We start from the raw sequence: 20,550 nt of genomic DNA on the forward strand, positions 1-20,550 counted from the left end.
CGCTCACCACCACCACCACGCTCACCCTCACCACCACCACGCTCACCCTCACCACCTCCACCTCACCTACACGCTCACCACCACCACGCTCACTCTCACCACCTTCACCTCACCTACACGCTCACCACCACGCTCACCCTCACCACCTCCACCTCACCACCTCCACCTCACCTACACCCTCACCACCACGCTCACCCTCACCACCTCCACCTCACCACCTCCACCTCACCTACACGCTCACCACCACGCTCACCCTCACCAACTCCACCTCACCACCTCCACCTCACCTACACCCTCACCACCACGCTCACCCTCACCACCTCCACCTCACCACCTCCACCTCACCTACACGCTCACCACCACGCTCACCCTCACCAACTCCACCTCACCACCTCCACCTCACCTACACGCTCACCACCACCACCACGCTCACCCTCACCACCACCACGCTCACCCTCACCACCTCCACCTCACCTACACGCTCACCCTCACCACCTCCACTTCCACCTCACCTACACGCTCACCTACAGAGTGAGTAGGTGAGCGAGTGGGTGAATGTGTGGGTAAGTGAGTGGGTGAGTGGGTGAATGTGTGGGTGAGGGGGTGAGTGAGTGGGTGAATGTGTGGGTGAGTGAGTGGGTGAGTGGGTGAATGTGTGGGTGAGTGAGTGGGTGAGTGGGTGAATGTGTGGGTAAGTGAGTTGGTGAGTGGGTGAGTGAGTGGGTGGGTGAGTGGGTGAGTGAGTGAGTGGGTGGGTGAGTGAGTGAGTGGGTGGGTGAGTGGGTGGGTGAGTGAGTGAGTGGGTGAGTGAGTGGGTGAGTGAGTGAGTGGGTGAGTGAGTGAGTGGGTGAGTGAGTGGGTGAGTGGGTGAGTGAGTGGGTGAGTGAGTGGGTGAGTGAGTGGGTGAGTGAGTGGGTGAGTGAGTGGGTGAGTGAGTGAGTGGGTGAGTGAGTGAGTGGGTGAGTGAGTGGGTGAGTGGGTGGGTGAGTGAGTGGGTGAGTGAGTGGGTGAGCGAGTGGGTGAGTGGGTGAGTGAGTGAGTGAGTGGGTGAGTGAGTGGGTGAGTGGGTGAGTGAGTGGGTGAGTGGGTGAGTGGGTGAGTGAGTGGGTGAGTGGGTGGGTGAGTGAGTGAGTGGGTGGGTGAGTGGGTGGGTGAGTGAGTGGGTGAGTGAGTGGGTGAGTGAGTGAGTGGGTGAGTGAGTGAGTGGGTGAGTGAGTGGGTGAGTGGGTGGGTGAGTGGGCGAGTGAGTGGGTGAGTGAGTGAGTGGGTGAGTGAGTGGGTGAGTGGGTGAGTGAGTGAGTGAGTGGGTGAGTGAGTGGGTGAGTGAGTGGGTGAGTGGGTGGGTGAGTGGGTGGGTGAGTGAGTGGGTGAGTGAGTGGGTGAGCGAGTGGGTAGGTGAGTGAGTGGGTGAGTGAGTGGGTGAGTGGGTGAGTGAGTGGGTGAGTGATCTGATGAGCACCTGTGCTCTTGAACATCTGTGTGGTGAGCGTGGAGGGGCGTGACGCCCGGCGTGCCAATGGGGAGGCGGCCGCTGATGCTGGATCTGTGAACAGAGAGACAGCGGAGTGAGTGGGTGAGTGGGTGAGTGGGTGAGTGGGTGAGCGGGTGAGTCAGTGAGTGGGTGAATGTGTGGGTGAGTGAGTGGGTGAGTCAGTGAGTGGGTGAATGTGTGGGTTAGTGGGTGAGTGGGTGAGTGAGTGGGTGAGTGAGTGAGTGGGTGGGTGAGCGAGTGAGTGGGCGAGTGAGTGGGTGAGTGAGTGGGTGAGTGAGTGGGTGAGTGGGTGAGTGAGTGAGTGAGTGGGTGGGTGAGTGGGTGAGTGAGTGGGTGAGTGAGTGGGTGAGCGAGTGGGTGGGTGAGTGAGTGGGTGAGTGAGTGGGTGAGTGAGTGGGTGAGTGGGTGAGTGAGTGGGTGAGTGAGTGGGTGAGTGAGTGGGTGAGTGGGTGAGTGAGTGGGTGAGTGAGTGGGTAAGTGGGTGAGTGGGTGAGTGGGTGAGCGGGTGAGTCAGTGAGTGGGTGAATGTGTGGGTGAGTGAGTGGGTGAGTCAGTGAGTGGGTGAATGTGTGGGTTAGTGGGTGAGTGGGTGAGTGAGTGGGTGAGTGGGTGAGTGGGTGAGTGGGTGAATGAGTGGGTGAGTGGGTGAGCGGGTGAGTGAGTGGGTGAGCATGCGAGTGAGTGGGTGACTGAGTGGGTGAGTGGGTGAGCGGGTGAGTGAGTGGGTGAGCATGCGAGTGAGTGAGTGACTGAGTGGGTGAGTGAGTGAGCGTGTGGGCGAGCGAGACAGCGGGCGGGCGGGTACAGGGGGCGAGTTCTCCCGCCGGTGACCGTCCCACCTCTAGGTTGGCTCCGTGGCTCCCAGGCCCCCGTGAAGGCTTCCCCATCCTCGCTGCTCACGATGACCGAGTTGGCGCCCAGGGCCAGGTCGCCCACGCAGATCGACGCTGCAGCAGCACCAGCTGCTGCAGCTCCAGCAGCTGCTCCAGCTGCTGGTGCTGCTGCAGCTGCTGCTGCAGCAGCAGCTGCAGCAGCAGCTGCAGCTGCTGCTGCAGCTGCTGCTGCAGCAGCTGCAGAGTCGTGCAACAGCAGGCGGCTCCACACGCCGGCACGCCACATGTACACCTACACACACACACAGACATATATATACACACACAGACACACACACGCTAGCACGCCACATGTACACCTACACACACACACAGACATATATATACACACACAGACACACACACGCTAGCACGCCACATGTACACCTACACACACACACAGACATATATATACAGACACACACACACACGCTAGCACGCCACATGTACACCTACACACACACACAGACATATATATACAGACACACACACACACACGCTAGCACGCCACATGTACACCTACACACACACACAGACATATATATACAGACACACACACACACGCTAGCACGCCACATGTACACCTACACACACACACATATATAGACACACACACACAGACACACACACGCTCGCACGCCACATGTACACCTACACACAAAGATAAGACAAAGATCCCCCGTGTAGCCTTAACAGACTGTAGGGGCAAGTGCTGTTAGCGAGCACCTATGAAGGCCGCAACGGTACACGGGGGGGTGGGTGGCCAGCACCACGCCCGACCGCCTTTGTCTCCCCAGTGGCGATGTTTACACACCACACCAGGTACTCATTTCAGGCTGAGTCGACCTAGGGGAGGCCCAGGACCGGTTCAGATAATCGTCACTGGTGTTGGCCGTGAGCGGGAATCGAACCCGGGTCGCCAGGTTCATAGCACAGCGTGCTAACCGCTACACTACCGCTCCCCACACACCTACACACACACACAGACACACACACACTCTCACAGGCAACGGCTTACCCACACACCCACCCACCCCACCCACCCACCCACTCTCACTCGCTCTACTCACCCACCCACACACCCACCCACTCTCACTCGCGCTACTCACCGCTCCATTGTTGAAGAGAACGATGACGGTCGTGTCGAGCTCACCGCCCCCACCACCCCCCCTGCCCTCACCACCACTGCCCACCGCCCGTTTGTTGTCAAACACGAGGCTCTTCTTCACCTCCATCATCCTGCCACACGGGAGGAGAGGGAGGGGAGGGAGGAGAGGGAGGGAGGGAGGAGAGGGAGGGAGGAGAGGGGAGGGAGGAAAGGGAGATAGAAGAGGGGAGGGAGGAGAGGAGAGGGAGGGAGGATCATAATGGGTCTGCTCTGGGCGAGGGACACTAGCAACGGTGAAGATTGTGGTGGTGGAGGTGGTGGTTGTAGTTGTGGTTATGATGGCTATTATCAGCATCACCACTTACAACCAAACCACCACCCAAACCACCACCACCGCCACCACCACCACCGCCACCACCACCACCACCGCCACCACCACCACCGCCACCACCGCCACCACCGCCACCGCCCCACCGCTCACCGTGACGCCAGCCTCCTGCTGGTGCCGTGTGCCACCAGGAACAGCTCCCCCCTGGCCGTCAGCGCCAGGCTGGCGGAGGAGCAGGCCGCCACCAGCGGGGCGGCCGACAAGCCTCGACCTCCCCTGGGCGACGACGACGACGACGATGATGACGATGACGACGATGATGATGATGACCTCTGTCCCTCTGGGGTCACCCAGGGCAGAGAGGTCACCAGCTTGGGCAGAGGCTGGACCAGGCAGCCCGGCTGTGGAGGGTAACCTGGCACAGGCACAAGCAGGGGGACAGGTTAGACTTGTCCATTAGGCAAGGCCTAGACTTGTCAATGAGGCAAGTCCATTAGGCAAGGCCTAGACTTGTCAATTAGGCAAGGCCTAGGCTTGTTCATTAGACAATGCCTAGACTTGTCAATTAGGCAAGGCCTAGGCTTGTTCATTAGACAATGCCTAGACTTGTCAATTAGGCAAGGCCTAGGCTTGTCAACTAGGCAAGGCCTAGACTTGTTCATTAGACAATGCCTAGACTTGTCAATTAGGCAAGGCCTAGGCTTGTTCATTAGACAATGCCTAGACTTGTCAATGAGGCAAGTCCATTAGGCAAGGCCTAGGCTTGTCAATTAGGCAAGGCCTAGGCTTGTTCATTAGACAATGCCTAGACTTGTCAATTAGGCAAGGCCTAGGCTTGTCAACTAGGCAAGGCCTAGACTTGGCTATTAGGCAAGGCCTAGGCTTGTCCATTAGGCAAGGCCTAGACTTGCCAATTAGTAATATAAAACAATTTTGTTTTTGTTTTATATAAATATTATTTTATTATTTCCCTTCTACGTGATGACTTTACCGAAAGAACCAAGAATATGAATCCCTGCAGTCACGAAAGCTTTAAATCAAGATTTAAGGCCTAGGCTTGGCCATTAGGCAAGGCCTAGGCTTGTCAATTAGGCAAGGCCTAGACTTGTCCATTAGGCAAGGCCTAGGCTTGTCCATTAGACAAGGCCTAGGCTTGTCAATTAGGCAAGGCCTAGGCTTGTCAATTAGGCAAGGCCTAGAGTTGTCCATTAGGCAAGGCCTAGGCTTGTCCATTAGGCAAGGCCTAGGCTTGTCAACTAGGCAAGGCCTAGACTTGTCGATTAGGCAAGGCCTAGGCTTGTTGATTAGGCAAGGCCTAGACTTGTCCATTAGGCAAGGCCTAGGCTTGTCAACTAGGCAAGGCCTAGACTTGTCCATTAGGCAAGGCCTAGGCTTGTCAATTAGGCAAGGCCTAGGCTTGTCAATTAGGCAAGGCCTAGGCTTGTCAATTAGGCAAGGCCTAGGCTTGTCCATTAGGCAAGGCCTAGGCTTGTCAATTAGGCAAGGCCTAGACTTGTCAATTAGGCAAGGCCTAGGCTTGTCCATTAGGCAAGGCCTAGGCTTGTCAATGAGGCAAGGCCTAGAGTTGTCCATTAGGCAAGGCCTAGAGTTGTCCATTAGGCAAGGCCTAGGCTTGTCCATTAGGCAAGGCCTAGGCTTGTCCATTAGGCAAGGCCTAGACTTGTCCATTAGGCAAGGCCTAGGCTTGTCAATTAGGCAAGGCCTAGACTTGTCCATTAGGCAAGGCCTAAACTTGTCAATTAGGCAAGGCCTAGACTTGTCAATTAGGCAAGGCCTAGGCTTGTCCATTAGGCAAGGCCTAGGCTTGTCCATTAGACAAGGCCTAGGCTTGTCAATGAGACAAGGCCTAGACTTGTCAATTAGGCAAGGCCTAGGCTTGTCAATTAGGCAAGGCCTAGAGTTGTCCATTAGGCAAGGCCTAATGTGTACAGGAGGCTGTGTGTGTATAGGAGGCTGTGTGTGTGTAGGAGGCTGTGGGTGTAGAGGAGGCTGTGTGTGTGTACAGGAGGCTGTGTGTGTGTACAGGAGGCTGTGTGTGTGTACAGGAGGCTGTGTGTGTGTACAGGAGGCTGTGTGTGTGTACAGGAGGCTGTGTGTGTGTACAGGAGGCTGCATGTACCAAGCTGCCCGCTGTTGAGCCCGCAGGTGTAGAGGCCGCTGTGGGTGTACAGGAGGCTGTGTGTGTGTACAGGAGGCTGTGTGTGTGTACAGGATGCTGCATGTACCAAGCTGCCCGCTGTTGAGCCCGCAGGTGTAGAGGCCGCTGTGTGTGTACAGGAGGCTGTGGGTGGGACCTGCCGCTACACCGAGCACCCGCTGGGGAGGCCGGCACGGCAGGTGAACCTGGCACAGACACAGACACAGGTCCCCCGCGTAGCCTCGACAGAGTGTAGGGGCAAGTGCTGTTAGTAGTAGTGACCTACACAGCTTCTAACAGGCTAGTGATGTTAGTAGTAGCGAGTAGCTACCTACACAGACAAAGATCCCCCATGTAACCTGTCACAGACTGCAAGGGCAAGTGCTCAGTGAAATGCTACACGGGGGAGTCTTTGTGTATGTAGCTACTCGCTACTACTAACAGCACTTGCCCCTACAGCCTGTTAGAGGCTACACAGGGGATCTTTATCTGTGTGGGTAGCTACTACGAACAGCACTTGCCCCTACACTGTTAGAGGCTACACGGGGGACCTTTATCTGTGTGGGTAGCTACTTCTAACAGCACTTGCCCCAACACTGTTAGAGGCTACACGGGGGACCTTTATCTGTGTGGGCAGCTACTACTAACAGCACTTGCCCCTACACTCTGTTAGAGGCTACACGGGGGACCTTTATCTGTGTGGGCAGCTACTACTAACAGCACTTGCCCCTACACTCTGTTAGAGGCTATACGGGGGACCTTTATCTGTGTGGGCAGCTACTACTAACAGCACTTGCCCCTACACTCTGTTAGCGACTCCTCTCACCTGCTGCGGTGAGCTGCACACACCACTCCACCCTCCTCCGCTACTACCGGCGGTGGTGGTGCCGGCGGTGGTGGTGGTGGCGGTGGTGCCGGTGGTGGTGCCGGTGGTGCCGGTGGTGGCGGTGGTGGCTCCTCGCACACCGAGTTGCCCGAACTCGTTGAGACCGAAGGCAAACGCCAGGCCGGATGCGGCGAGACAGAGCGTGTGGTCACGCGCCACAGACACGGAGACGCACGCCGGCAGAGACACCACCTGCCTGGGCACCTACACACACAGAGACACACACAGAGAGACACACACAGAGACACACACAGAGACACAGAGACACACACAGAGACACACACAGAGACACACACAAAGACACACACAGAGACACACACAGAGACACAGTGAGACACACACAGAGTCACACAGAGAAACACACACACAGAGACACACACAGACACACAGAGACACGGTAGTAGACACGGAGACGCACGCCGGCAGAGACACCACCTGCCTGGGCACCTACACACACAGAGACACACACAGAGACACACACAGAGACACACACAGAGACACAGTGAGACAAAGACACCACCTGCCTGGGCACCTACACACACAGAGACACACACAGAGATACACACACAGATACACACACAGAGACACACACAGAGATACACAGAGACACACACAGAGACACAGTGAGACACACACAGAGTCACACAGAGAAACACACACACAGAGACACACACAGACACACAGAGACACGGTAGTAGACACGGAGACGCACGCCGGCAGAGACACCACCTGCCTGGGCACCTACACACACAGAGACACACACAGAGACACACACAGAGACACACACAGAGACACACACAGAGACACACACAGAGACACAGTGAGACACACACAGAGTCACACAGAGAAACACACACACAGAGACACACACAGACACACAGAGACACGGTAGTAGACACGGAGACGCACGCCGGCAGAGACACCACCTGCCTGGGCACCTACACACAGAGACACACACAGAGAGACACACACAGAGACACAGAGACACACACAGAGAGACACAGAGACACAGTGAGACAAAGACACCACCTGCCTGGGCACCTACACACACAGAGACACGCACAGAGACACATACAGATACACACACAGAGACACACACAGAGATACACACACAGAGACACACACAGAGACACACACAGAGACACACACAGAGATACACAGAGACACACACAGAGACACAGTGAGACACACACAGAGTCACACACAGAGACACCACCTGCCTGGGCACCTACACACACACAGAGACACACACAGAGACACACACAGAGACACAGAGTCACGCAGAGACACACGCAGAGACACACAGAGACACACAGAGTCACAGACACACACAGAGCACACAGAGACATGGTAGTAGACACAGAGACACACAGAGACACACAGAGACACACAGAGAACGGTAGTAGACACGGAGACACACAGAGACATGGAGACACACAGAGACACACAGACACGGAAACACGGTAATAGACACGGAGACACAGAGACACGCAGACACAGAGACACGCAGAGACACAGACACACACAGACACGCTAGTAGACACAGAGACACAGAGTCACAGAGACACACAGAGACACACAGAGACACAGAGACATGCTAGTAGACACGGTAGTAAAGACATCAACTGCCTGGGCACCTGCTAATACCAACAGCTGCCATTCACCACAGCGCCTGTGCCAGGCTAGGTGCACTTTGAAGCTACCACGTGAAGTGTCGAAGGCAGGAGGTGGTCACGGGACAGACCCAGCAGGTGCCACGGGTTGTACTGCTGTGCCAGGCTAGGTGCAGGAGGAGGTCACAGGACAGACTCTGCAGCTGCCGTGGGTTGGCTGCTGTGCCAGGCTAGGTGCAGGAGGAGGAGGTCATGGGACAGACCCAGCAGGTGCCATGGGTTGACTGCTGTGCCAGGCTAGGTGCAGGAGGAGGTCACGGGACAGACCCTGCAGGTGCCATGGGTTGGCTGCTGTGCCAGGCTAGGTGCAGGAGGAGGTCACAGGACAGACTCTGCAGCTGCCGTGGGTGGGCTTACTGAGATGACCGTCATCTCTCTGCAGTGTCTCACTGTGTGTGTCTCACTGTGTGTGTCTCACTGTGTGTGTCTCACTGTGTGTCTCTGCAGTGTCTCACTGTGTGTGTCTCACTGTGTGTGTCTCTGCAGTGTCTCACTGTGTGTGTCTCACTGTGTGTGTCTCTGCAGTGTCTCACTGTGTGTGTCTCACTGTGTGTGTCTCTGCAGTGTCTCACTGTGTGTGTCTCACTGTGTGTGTCTCTGCAGTGTCTCACTGTGTGTGTCTCACTGTGTGTGTCTCTGCAGTGTCTCACTGTGTGTGTCTCACTGTGTGTGTCTCACTGTGTGTGTCTCTGCAGTGTCTCACTGTGCGTGTCTCACTGTGTGTGTCTCACTGTGTGTGTCTCACTGTGTGTGTCTCACTGTGTGTGTCTCTGCAGTGTCTCACTGTGTGTGTCTCACTGTGTGTCTCACTGTGTGTCTCACTGTGTTTGTCTCACTGTGTGTGTCTCACTGTGTGTCTCTCTGTGTGCGTCTCACTGTGTGTGTCTCACTGTGTGTCTCACTGTGTGTCTCACTGTGTTTGTCTCACTGTGTGTGTCTCACTGTGTTTGTCTCACTGTGTGTGTCTCACTGTGTGTGTCTCACTGTGTGTGTCTCTGTGTGTCTCACTGTGTGTCTCACTGTGTGTCTCACTGTGTGTCTCTGTGTGTCTCACTGTGTGTGTCACTGTGTGTCTCACTGTGTGTGTGTGTGTCTCACTGTGTCTCACTGTGTCTGTGTGTGTCTCATTGTGTCTCACTGTGTGTGTGTCTCTGTGTGTCTCACTGTGTGTGTCTCACTGTGTGTCTCTGTGTGTCTCACTGTGTGTGTCACTGTGTGTCTCACTGTGTGTGTGTGTGTCTCACTGTGTCTCACTGTGTCTGTGTGTGTCTCATTGTGTCTCACTGTGTGTGTGTCTCTGTGTGTCTCACTGTGTGTGTCTCACTGTGTGTCTCTGTGTGTCTCACTGTGTGTGTCACTGTGTGTCTCACTGTGTGTGTGTGTGTCTCACTGTGTCTCACTGTGTCTGTGTGTGTCTCACTGTGTCTCACTGTGTGTGTGTCTCTGTGTGTCTCACTGTGTGTGTCTCACTGTGTGTCTCTGTGTGTCTCACTGTGTGTCTCACTGTATGTGTCACTGTGTGTCTCACTGTGTGTCTCACTGTGTGTGTCTCACTGTGTCTGTGTGTGTCTCACTATGTCTCACTGTGTGTGTGTGTCTCTGTGTGTCTCACTGTGTGTGTGTCTCACTGTGTGTGTCTCACTGTGTGTGTCTCACTGTGTGTGTGTCTCTCTGTGTCTCACTGTGTGTCTCACTGTGTGTCTCACTGTGTGTGTCTCTGTGTCTCTGTGTGTCTCACTGTGTGTCTCACTGTGTGTGTGTCTCTCTGTGTCTCACTGTGTGTCTCACTGTGTGTCTCTCTGTGTGTGTGTCTCACTGTGTGTGTCTCTGTGTCTCATTGTGTGTCTCTCTGTGTGTGTGTCTCACTGTGTGTGTCTCTGTGTCTCTGTGTGTCTCACTGTGTGTCTCTCTGTGTGTGTGTCTCACTGTGTGTGTCTCTGTGTCTCTGTGTGTCTCACTGTGTGTCTCACTGTGTGTGTGTCTCACTGTGTGTGTCTCTGTGTCTCTGTGTGTCTCACTGTGTGTCTCACTGTGTGTCTCTCTGTGTGTCTCTGTGTGTCTCTGTGTGTCTCTGTGAGTTGGTGTCTCACCACGCACGCCTCCTCGTCCCCGTGTCCGAGTCGGCCTCCGCGTCCGTGTCCGCAGGTGAACACGCGGCCACAGCGCGTCAGCAGCACCGTGTGGAAGTCGCAGAGCTCCACCTGAGACACACGCAGACACAGTGAGACACACAGAGAGACACACACACAGAGAGACACACACACACAGAGAGACACACAGTGAGACACACACACAGATACACACACACAGTGAGACACGCAGAGCCACACAGTGAGACACACATTGAGACACACACACAGAGACACACACACAGAGACACACACACACACAGTGAGACACGCAGAGACACACAGTGAGACACACACACACAGAGCTCCACCTGAGACACTCGCAGAGACACAGAGAGACACAGTGACACACACACAGTGAGACACACGCAGAGACACACACACAGTGAGACACACAGAGAGACACACAGTGAGACACTCGCAGAGACACAGAGACACAGAGAGAGACAGTGAGACACAGAGACACACGCAGTGAGACACAGAGACACACAGAGACACACGCAGTGAGACAGTGAGACACACAGTGAGACACACAGTGAGACACACACACACACACACGCAGAGACACACGCAGAGACACACACAGTGATACACACAGAGAGAGAGACACACCGAGGAGACAGACTCTGGGAGACAGACACTGGGAGACAGACACTGGGAGACAGACGCTGTAGACAGACACCGACCTGCACGACGGAGATCCCCGCTGGCAGGGACACAGGGACAGGGGACAGGACACGCGTCAGCTGTCCGTGTCCAAGTGTGAAGTTCGTGTTCTCTCCCCACGTGAGCGCCTCCAGCGGAGCTGAGACAACGGAGCGACACGCACACAGACAACAACACGCACAGAGACACACACACACACACACACAGACACACACACACACACAGACACACACAGAGACACACACACACACAGACACACACACACACACAGACACACACACACACAGACACACACACACAGACACACACACACAGACACACACACAGACACACACACAGACACACACACACAGACACACACACACACACAGACACACACAGACACACACACACAGACACACACACACAGACACACACACACACACAGACACACACACAGACACACAGACACACACACAGAGACACGCAGACACACACACAGACACACACAGACACACACACACAGACACACACAGACACACACAGACACACACAGAGACACACACAGACACACACACACAGACACACACAGACACACAGACACACACAGAGACACACAGAGACACACACACAGACACACAGACAACAACACGCACAGACACACAGACAACGACACGCACGGATAAAAGCCTTCATAGGAGCTGTTGCTGCTGCAGCTACTCGCTACTACTAACAGCACTTGCCCCTACAGGTTGTTAGAGGCTACACGGGGATCTTTGTCTGTGTAGGTAGCTACTCGCTACTACTAACAGCACTTGCCCCTACAGCCTGTTAGAGGCTACACGGGGAGCTTTGACTTTGAGTGGGTAGTTGAGTTGATAGGTGAATGAGTGAGTCTATGTGTGGGTGAGTGGGTAGATGTGTGAGTAAGTGAGTGGGTGGGTGAGTGTGTAAGTGAATGAGTGTGTGAGTAAGTGAGTGGGTGGGTGAGTGTGTGAGTGAATGAGTGTGTGAGTGAGTGTACGAGTAAGTGAGTATGAGTGAGTGAGTGTATGGGTGAGTGTATGGGTGAGTGTATGAGTGGGTGTATGAGTGGGTGTATGGGTGAGTGTATGAGTGAGTGTATGGGTGAGTGTATGGGTGAGTGTATGAGTGGGTGTATGGGTGAGTGTATGGGTGAGTGTATGAGTGAGTGTATGAGTGAGTGTATGGGTGAGTGTATGAGTGAGTGTATGGGTGAGTGTATGGGTGAGTGTGTGAGTGAGTGTGTGAGTGAGTGAGTGTGTGAGTGAGTGAGTGTGTGAGTGAGTGTGTGAGTGAGTGAGTGTGTGAGTGAGTGAGTGTGTGAGTGAGTGTGTGAGTGAATGAGTGTGTGAGTGTGTGAGTGTGTGAGTGAGTGTGTGAGTGAGTGTGTGAGTGAGTGAGTGTGTGAGTGAGTGAGTGTGTGAGTGAGTGTGTGAGTGAGTGAGTGTACGAGTAAGTGAGTATGAGTGAGTGTGTGAGTGAATGAGTGTGTGAGTGAGTGAGTGTGTGAGTGAGTGTGTGAGTGAATGAGTGTGTGAGTGAGTGTACGAGTAAGTGAGTATGAGTGAGTGTATGGGTGAGTGTATGGGTGAGTGTATGAGTGGGTGTATGTGTGAGTGTGTGATTGAGTGAGTATATGAGTGAGTGGGTGTGTGAGTGAGTAAGTGTGTGAGTGTACGAGTGAGTGAGTGTACGAGTGAGTGAGTGTACGAGTGAGTGAGTGAGTGTACGAGTGAGTGAGTGAGTGTACGAGTGAGTGAGTGAGTGTATGAGTGAGTGAGTGTGTGAGTGAGTGTACGAGTGAGTGTACGAGTGAGTGAGTGTACGAGTGAGTGAGTGTGTGAGTGAGTAAGTGTGTGAGTGTACGAGTGAGTGAGTGTACGAGTGAGTGAGTGAGTGTACGAGTGAGTGAGTGTACGAGTGAGTGAGTGAGTGTGTGAGTGAGTGTACGAGTGAGTGTACGAGTGAGTGTACGAGTGAGTGAGTGTACGAGTGAGTGAGTGTACGAGTGAGTGAGTGAGTGTACGAGTGAGTGAGTGAGTGTACGAGTGAGTGAGTGTGTGAGTGTATGAGTGAGTGAGTGTGTGAGTGAGTGTACGAGTGAGTGTACGAGTGAGTGTACGAGTGAGTGAGTGTACGAGTGAGTGAGTGTGTGAGTGAGTGAGTGTACGAGTGAGTGAGTGTGTGAGTGAGTAAGTGTGTGAGTGTACGAGTGAGTGAGTGTACGAGTGAGTGAGTGAGTGTATGAGTGAGTGAGTGTGTGAGTGAGTGTACGAGTGAGTGTACGAGTGAGTGTACGAGTGAGTGAGTGTGTGAGTGAGTGAGTGTACGAGTGAGTGAGTGTACGAGTGAGTGAGTGTGTGAGTGAGTAAGTGTGTGAGTGTACGAGTGAGTGAGTGTACGAGTGAGTGAGTGAGTGTACGAGTGAGTGAGTGTACGAGTGAGTGAGTGTACGAGTGAGTGAGTGAGTGAGTGTACGAGTGAGTGAGTGAGTGTACGAGTGAGTGAGTGAGTGTACGAGTGAGTGAGTGTGTGAGTGAGTAAGTGTGTGAGTGAGTGTACGAGTGAGTGAGTGTACGAGTGAGTGAGTGAGTGTACGAGTGAGTGAGTGAGTGTACGAGTGAGTGAGTGTGTGAGTGAGTGTACGAGTGAGTCTATGAGTGAGTATATGAGTTTAGTGAGTGTGTGAGTGAGTGAGTGAGTGTGTTGTACTCACCGGTGAGTGCGCTGTGCCGAGGCTGCTCCACGCGATCCTTGAGCAGCAGCCCCAGGGGGGTGAGGCCCTCGTGGTCACGTGACTGCAGGCTGGCGCCCAGCTGGGACGACACAAAGACAAAGTTCCCCCGCGTAGGCTCTTAACGGACAGTCCGGGTGGAGGGGCAAGTGCTGTTTAGCAGTGGCGGGTCGCGCCGAGAACAGACACACACACAGACACACACACAGAGACACAGAGACACACACACAGAGACACACACACACAGAGACACACACACACAGACAGACACACACAGACACACACAGACACATACAGACAAACACACACAGAGACACACAGACAAACACACAGAGACACACAGACAAACACACAGAGAGAGACACAGAGACGGACACACACACACAGAGACAGACAGACACACACAGAGACACACACAGACATGTACACACACAGAGACACACAGGGATACACAGACAGAGACACACAGACAGACACACAGAGAGAGACACAAACACACACAGAGACACACAGACAAACACACACAGAGACACACAGACAGACACACAGAGAGAGACACAGAGACACAGACACAGAGACACAGACAAAGATGCCCCGTGTAGCCTGTAACAGACTGATGATGCTGCTTCTCATACTGATGACGATGCTTCTGATGATGCTGATGATGTTGTTGCTCATGCTGATGCTCCTCATGCTGATGATGCTGATGATGCTGATGATGATGCTGATGATGATGCTGATGATGCTGATACTGCTGCTGCTGTTGATGCTGCTGCTGATGCTGATGCTGCTGCTGCTGATGCTGCTGATGACGCTGCTGATGACGCTGCTGCTGCTGCCACGATGGTCACCTGCAGCAGGGTCTGTGCGACGTCGATGTTGCCGTAGTAGACGCTGCGGTGCAGCGCAGTCCAACCCGACTCCACGTCCTGCATCTCCAGTGCAGCTGAGACACACACACACAGTGACACACACACACACAGACACACACACAGTGACACACACACACACAGACACACACAGTGACACACACACACACACAGTGACACACACAGACACACACACACACACAGTGACACACACACACAGACACACACACACACAGTGACACACACACACACAGACACACACAGTGACACACACACACACAGTGACACACACAGACACACACACACACACAGTGACACACACACAGTGACACACACACAGTGACACACACACCGTGACACACACACATACACACACACACAGTGAACACACACACACACACCGTGACAAAGATACAAAGATCCCCCGTATAGCCTTAACAGACTGTAGGGGCAAGTGCTGTTAGCGAGCACCTATGAAGGCCAGAACGGTACACGAGGGGGTGGGTGGCCAGCACCACGCCCGACCGCCTTTGTCTCCCCAGTGACGATGTTTACACACCTCACCAGGTACTCATTTGAGGCTGAGTCGACCTAGGGGAGGCCGGGACCGGTTCAGATAATCGTCACTGGTGTTGGCCGTGAGCGGGAATCGAACTCGTGTCGCCAGGTTCATAGCGCAGCGCGCTAACCACTACACTACCGCTCCCCACACACACACACACACAGTGACACACACACAGTGACACACACACAGTGACACACACACACAGTGAGACACACAGTGACACACACACCGTGACACACACAGTGACACACACACCGTGACACACACACATACACACACACACAGTGAACACACACACACCGTGAACACACACACACACAGTGACACACACACAGTGACACAGACACACAGTGACACACACACAGTGAACACACACACACAGTGACACACACACAGTGAACACACACACACAGTGACACACACACAGTGAGACACACACAGTGACACACACACAGTGACACACACACACAGTGACACACACACACAGACATACACACACACACAGTGACACACACACACAGACACACACACAGTGAACACACACACACAGACACACACAGTGACACACACACAGACACACACACACAGTGACACACACACACAGTGACACACACACACACACAGTGACACACACACACACAGTGACACACACACAGTGAACACACACACACAGTGACACACGCACAGACACATAGACACAGTGTACACACACACAGACACACACACACAGTGAACACACACAGTGTACACACACACACACACGGACACCGTGACCCACACGGACACCGTGACCCACACCGCCTTACCTTTCCCGTTCTTGCTGCGTCTCACCAGCCGGGACACCAGCGCCGATGCACCGCCACCTCCACCACCGCCACCACCGCCACCACCGCCGCCGCCACCTCCACCACCGCCACCACCGCCACCACCACCTTCACCACCACCTCCCATGGCCGCCCCCCCCTGCCACCGCGTGGCTGCGCCGTGCAGCGCCGTGCGTCCCCGGGAGTCGGCACAGCTCGCCGCGTTGGTGCACAGGTGCCGGCACAGGGCGGCCACCGCCGCCGGCCGCAACCCGGCGGTGACGCCGACGCCGCCGCTGGCCACCCGGTAGAGAGCCCCGCCGTGCCGGTGGGAGCGGCACGCCGGCGTGCAGTCCGGTGACGGTGGTGGTGGTGCCGGTGATCGTGGTGATGGTGGCTGCGATGGCCGTGGCGTCGATGTTTGTCGTGGTGGTGGTGCCAGTGGTGGTGGTGACGTTGGTGGTGGTGACGTTGGTGGTGGTGTTCGTAGTGGTGGAGGGGGCTGTAGCATTGACGATGTTGATGATGGTGTTCGTGGTGGTTGCGATGGTGGTGGTGGTGGTGATGATGGTGGTGATGGTGGTGATGGTGGTGTTCGTGGTGGTTGCGGTGGTGGCGATGATGATGGCGGTGATGGTGGTGATGTTGACGACGTTGATGATGGTGTTCGTGGTGGTTGCGATGGTGGTGGTGATGGTGGTGATGATGTTCCTGGTGATGATGGCGGTGATGTTGATGATGTTCGCAGTGGCGATTCTACGGAGGATGACATCTGCTTCGTGTTTTCACTGCCAAGGTGGAACTGTTCAGCTCCCGCTCTGCCAAAGCATCTACACCACCCAGAGCAGACAATTTACACCCATCAATGTACATGTACGTATGTGTAGATATTGTGCAAGGCCGTAGCCATCGAGTCAACATTGGGGGGAACCAAATCTTCCAGGGTGTCTGGAGGTCTCAACCCAGAAAAATATCGAAAATTAGAAAACTAATTTTCCTGCCTAAAATATAAACAAAAATTCACCAACACCTGGAATGGATTTAATTTTCGATTTAAAGCTTTCGTGACTGCAGGGATTCATCTTCTTGGTTCTTTCGGTAAAGTCACATTCAGAAGCTGTCTTTCTGACAGACCTGTTCTTCACCTGAGGACGGCTGCTTGCGTTGTGGCCGAAACGTCGTGAGAATTATTTTACCATGGGATGGACTTTTTATTGATTTTTGACAATAATGTCTAATAGTGTATTGTATCACATTGCTCTGTTTTTACTTTGTTTTACATTTCTTGATTCATTGTATGTAATGGCAGAGATTAGGGATTCATAAAGTACAACCATAACCACAATCATATCAACAGAAATCTATGCATGGATTTATGTGAAGACAAGTCCAGATATTGTGGCCAAGGTTTAGCAAAGTGTTGTTTTTATTTACATAACACAGCAATTGTTTATTTTTATAGAAATATATTGGGGGGGAGGAGGACATTTTGAGCATATTTGATATTACGTAACATACATCAATGTATCTTACCTATAATAGTATCAGTCAATGTGCCAGTCAGTGAGTGTGTCCGTTAATTAGTGTCTGTGTATCCGTGTGGGTGATGCACTCAATTACACACCAGCTTACACACCAGCTTACACACCAGCTTACACAGCAGTACACCAGAGAGACAAAGGCGGCCGGGCGTGGTGGGGCTGGACATCCACCCCCTCTGTGTGTGTGCCACAGTGCCGGTAGCCTTCATAGGCGCTGCTGCTACTACTAACAGCACTTGCCCCTACAACCCTGGTAGAGGCTACCTGGAGGAGCTTTGTCTTTGAAGGCTACCTGGAGGAGCTTTGTCTTTGAATTAGATGGTGGGTGGGTGTGTGGGTCAGTAAGTGAGTGGGTGGGTCAGTGGGTGAGTGGGTGGGTCAGTGGGTGAGTGGGCCAGTGAGTGAGTGGGTGAGTGAGTAGGTCAGTGGGTGAGTAGGTCAGTGAGTGGGTGGGTCAGTGAGTGGGTGGGTGAGTGGGTGGGTTAGTGGGTCAGTGAGTGTGAGTGGGTCAGTGAGTAGGTCAGTGGGTTAGTGAGTGGGTGGGTCAGTGGGTGAGTGAGTGATTGGGTGAGTGAGTGGGTGAGTGGGGCAGTGAGTGGGTGGGTCAGTGGGTAGGTCAGTGGGTCAGTGAGTGTGATTGGGTCAGTGAGTGGGTCAGTGAGTGGGAGAGTGGATCAGTGAGTGAGTGGGTGAGTGGGTCAGTGAGTGAGTGGGTGAGTGGGTCAGTGAGTGAGTGGGTGAGTGGGTCAGTGAGTGAGTGGGAGAGTGGGTCAGTGAGTGAGTGGGTGAGTGGGTCAGTGAGTGGGTCAGTGAGTGAGTGGGAGAGTGAGTGAGTGGGTCAATGTGAGTGGGTCAGTGAGTGAGTGGGTGAGTGGGTCAGTGAGTGAGTGGGTGAGTGCGTCAGTAGTCCAGTGAGTGGGTGAGTGAGTGGGTCAGTGTGAGTGGGTCAGTGAGTGAGTGGGTGAGTGGGTCAGTGAGTGAGTGGGTGAGTGGGTCAGTGAGTGAGTGGGTGAGTGGGTCAGTGAGTGAGTGGGTGAGTGCGTCAGTAGTCCAGTGAGTGGGTGAGTGAGTGGGTCAGTGTGAGTGGGTCAGTGAGTGAGTGGGTGAGTGGGTCAGTGAGTGAGTGGGTGAGTGGGTCAGTGAGTGAGTGGGAGAGTGGGTCAGTGAGTGAGTGGGTGAGTGGGTCAGTGAGTGGGTCAGTGAGTGAGTGGGAGAGTGAGTGAGTGGGTCAGTGTGAGTGGGTCAGTGAGTGAGTGGGTGAGTGGGTCAGTGAGTGAGTGGGTGAGTGCGTCAGTAGTCCAGTGAGTGGGTGAGTGAGTGGGTCAGTGTGAGTGGGTCAGTGAGTGAGTGGGTCAGTGTGAGTGGGTCAGTGTGAGTGGGTCAGTGAGTGAGTGGGTCAGTGGGTGAGTGTCTGTGCAGTGGGAGACAAAGGCGGCCGGGTGTGGTGCTGGCCACCCACCCCCTCTGTGTGTGTAGCCACAGTGCCGGTAGCCTTCATAGGCGCTGCCGCTGCTGCCACTCGCTACTACTAGCAGCACTTGCCCATACAGCCCTGCTAGAGGCTACCTGGGGGAGCTTTGTCTTTGTGTCGGTGGGAGTTTAAATGACACGCCACGTGGCCACGTACCGCTGCGCCCCCCCCCCCAACACCCTGCGACGCTGGTGCCAGGCTAGGTGCACCTGGATTCACAGAGACAAAGATCCCCCGTGTAGCCTGTAACAGGCTGTAGGGGCAAGTGCTGTTAGCGAGTAGCGGCACCTATGAAGGCCGGCACGGCACACGAGGGGGTGGGTGGCCAGCACCACGCCCGGCCGCCTTTGTCTCCCCAGTGCTAGCGATGTTCACTACGCTACACCAGGTACTCATTTGAGGCTGAGTCGACCTAGGGGATGCCCAGAACCGGTTCAGATAATCATCACCGGTGTTGGACATGAGCGGGAATCGAACTCGGGTCGCCGGGTTCGTAGCGCAGTGTAGCGCTAACCACTACACCCACCGCTCCCCACAACAACCGCCACTAAGTGGCGGTGACATCACCACGACGCTTGTGCCAGGCTAGGTGCACCTTGAGGCCACGTGAAGTGTCGAACGCCCGCTGGCAGGAGGTCACGGGGCAGACCCAGCAGGTGCCACGGGTCGACTGACTGAGATGGCCGAGATGACTGGCTGATGCACCACCTGTGCCCCCTACTGTGCCAACTCCCCACACAACACATAGACACACACATAGACACACAACACACAGACACGCTATAACACACGCACCTTGATACATCCGCCGAGATCTCGCTAGTACTCTAGTTTTTTGTGTTCCAACGAGACGCAAAGTGTGGAGCTTTACAGTTGTTCAAAATAATGAAAATTATTATTTTAAAAAGATTTTAAATAAAAAAGTGCGACAACCACGCCGCTCTCTCTCACCTAGGCCCGACCTCAGGCCTAGGTGTGAGGGGCGGCTGACAAGGCCGAACGCCTATATCGTCCGCTGGTCAGTCACGTGACAACAACACACCCCCCCCCCCCGCTGATTGGTTGAGATTTGGGGGGAGGGAAAGAGAGGGGAGCTTGATTGGTTGAATTTCTGGGAGGAGCTGGAGGGGAGAAAGGGGCGCTGATTGGTTGAATTTCTGGGAGGAGCTGGAGGGGAGAGAGGGGCGCTGATTGGTTGAATTTCTGGGAGGAGCTGGAGGGAAAGAGAGGGGCGCTGATTGGTTGAATTTCT

General features: G+C 54.3%; 1 protein-coding gene across 1 annotated transcript in view; it reads right to left on the bottom strand.

Moving 5' to 3' along the window:
• IBTK (inhibitor of Bruton tyrosine kinase) overlaps positions 1–20,296 on the bottom strand; it is a 35,093-nt gene extending 14,797 nt beyond the window's left edge. The window contains exons 1-12 of the mRNA XM_078884531.1: positions 20,094–20,296; positions 16,290–17,116; positions 14,901–14,995; positions 14,032–14,131; positions 11,333–11,451; positions 10,608–10,718; positions 6,785–7,048; positions 6,047–6,164; positions 3,954–4,215; positions 3,461–3,603; positions 2,332–2,562; positions 1,460–1,543 (exon numbers count right to left, since the gene is read on the bottom strand). Of these exons, the coding sequence (XP_078740657.1) occupies positions 1,460–1,543; positions 2,332–2,562; positions 3,461–3,603; positions 3,954–4,215; positions 6,047–6,164; positions 6,785–7,048; positions 10,608–10,718; positions 11,333–11,451; positions 14,032–14,131; positions 14,901–14,995; positions 16,290–17,058 (2,296 nt within the window). The 5' untranslated portion in view covers positions 17,059–17,116; positions 20,094–20,296. The remainder of the gene's footprint in view (positions 1–1,459; positions 1,544–2,331; positions 2,563–3,460; positions 3,604–3,953; positions 4,216–6,046; positions 6,165–6,784; positions 7,049–10,607; positions 10,719–11,332; positions 11,452–14,031; positions 14,132–14,900; positions 14,996–16,289; positions 17,117–20,093) is intronic.
• Between the last annotated feature and the right edge of the window lie 254 nt (positions 20,297–20,550).

This window comes from Lampetra fluviatilis (genome assembly GCF_964198595.1).
Source record: "Lampetra fluviatilis chromosome 77 unlocalized genomic scaffold, kcLamFluv1.1 SUPER_77_unloc_1, whole genome shotgun sequence".
NCBI lineage: Eukaryota > Metazoa > Chordata > Hyperoartia > Petromyzontiformes > Petromyzontidae > Lampetra > Lampetra fluviatilis.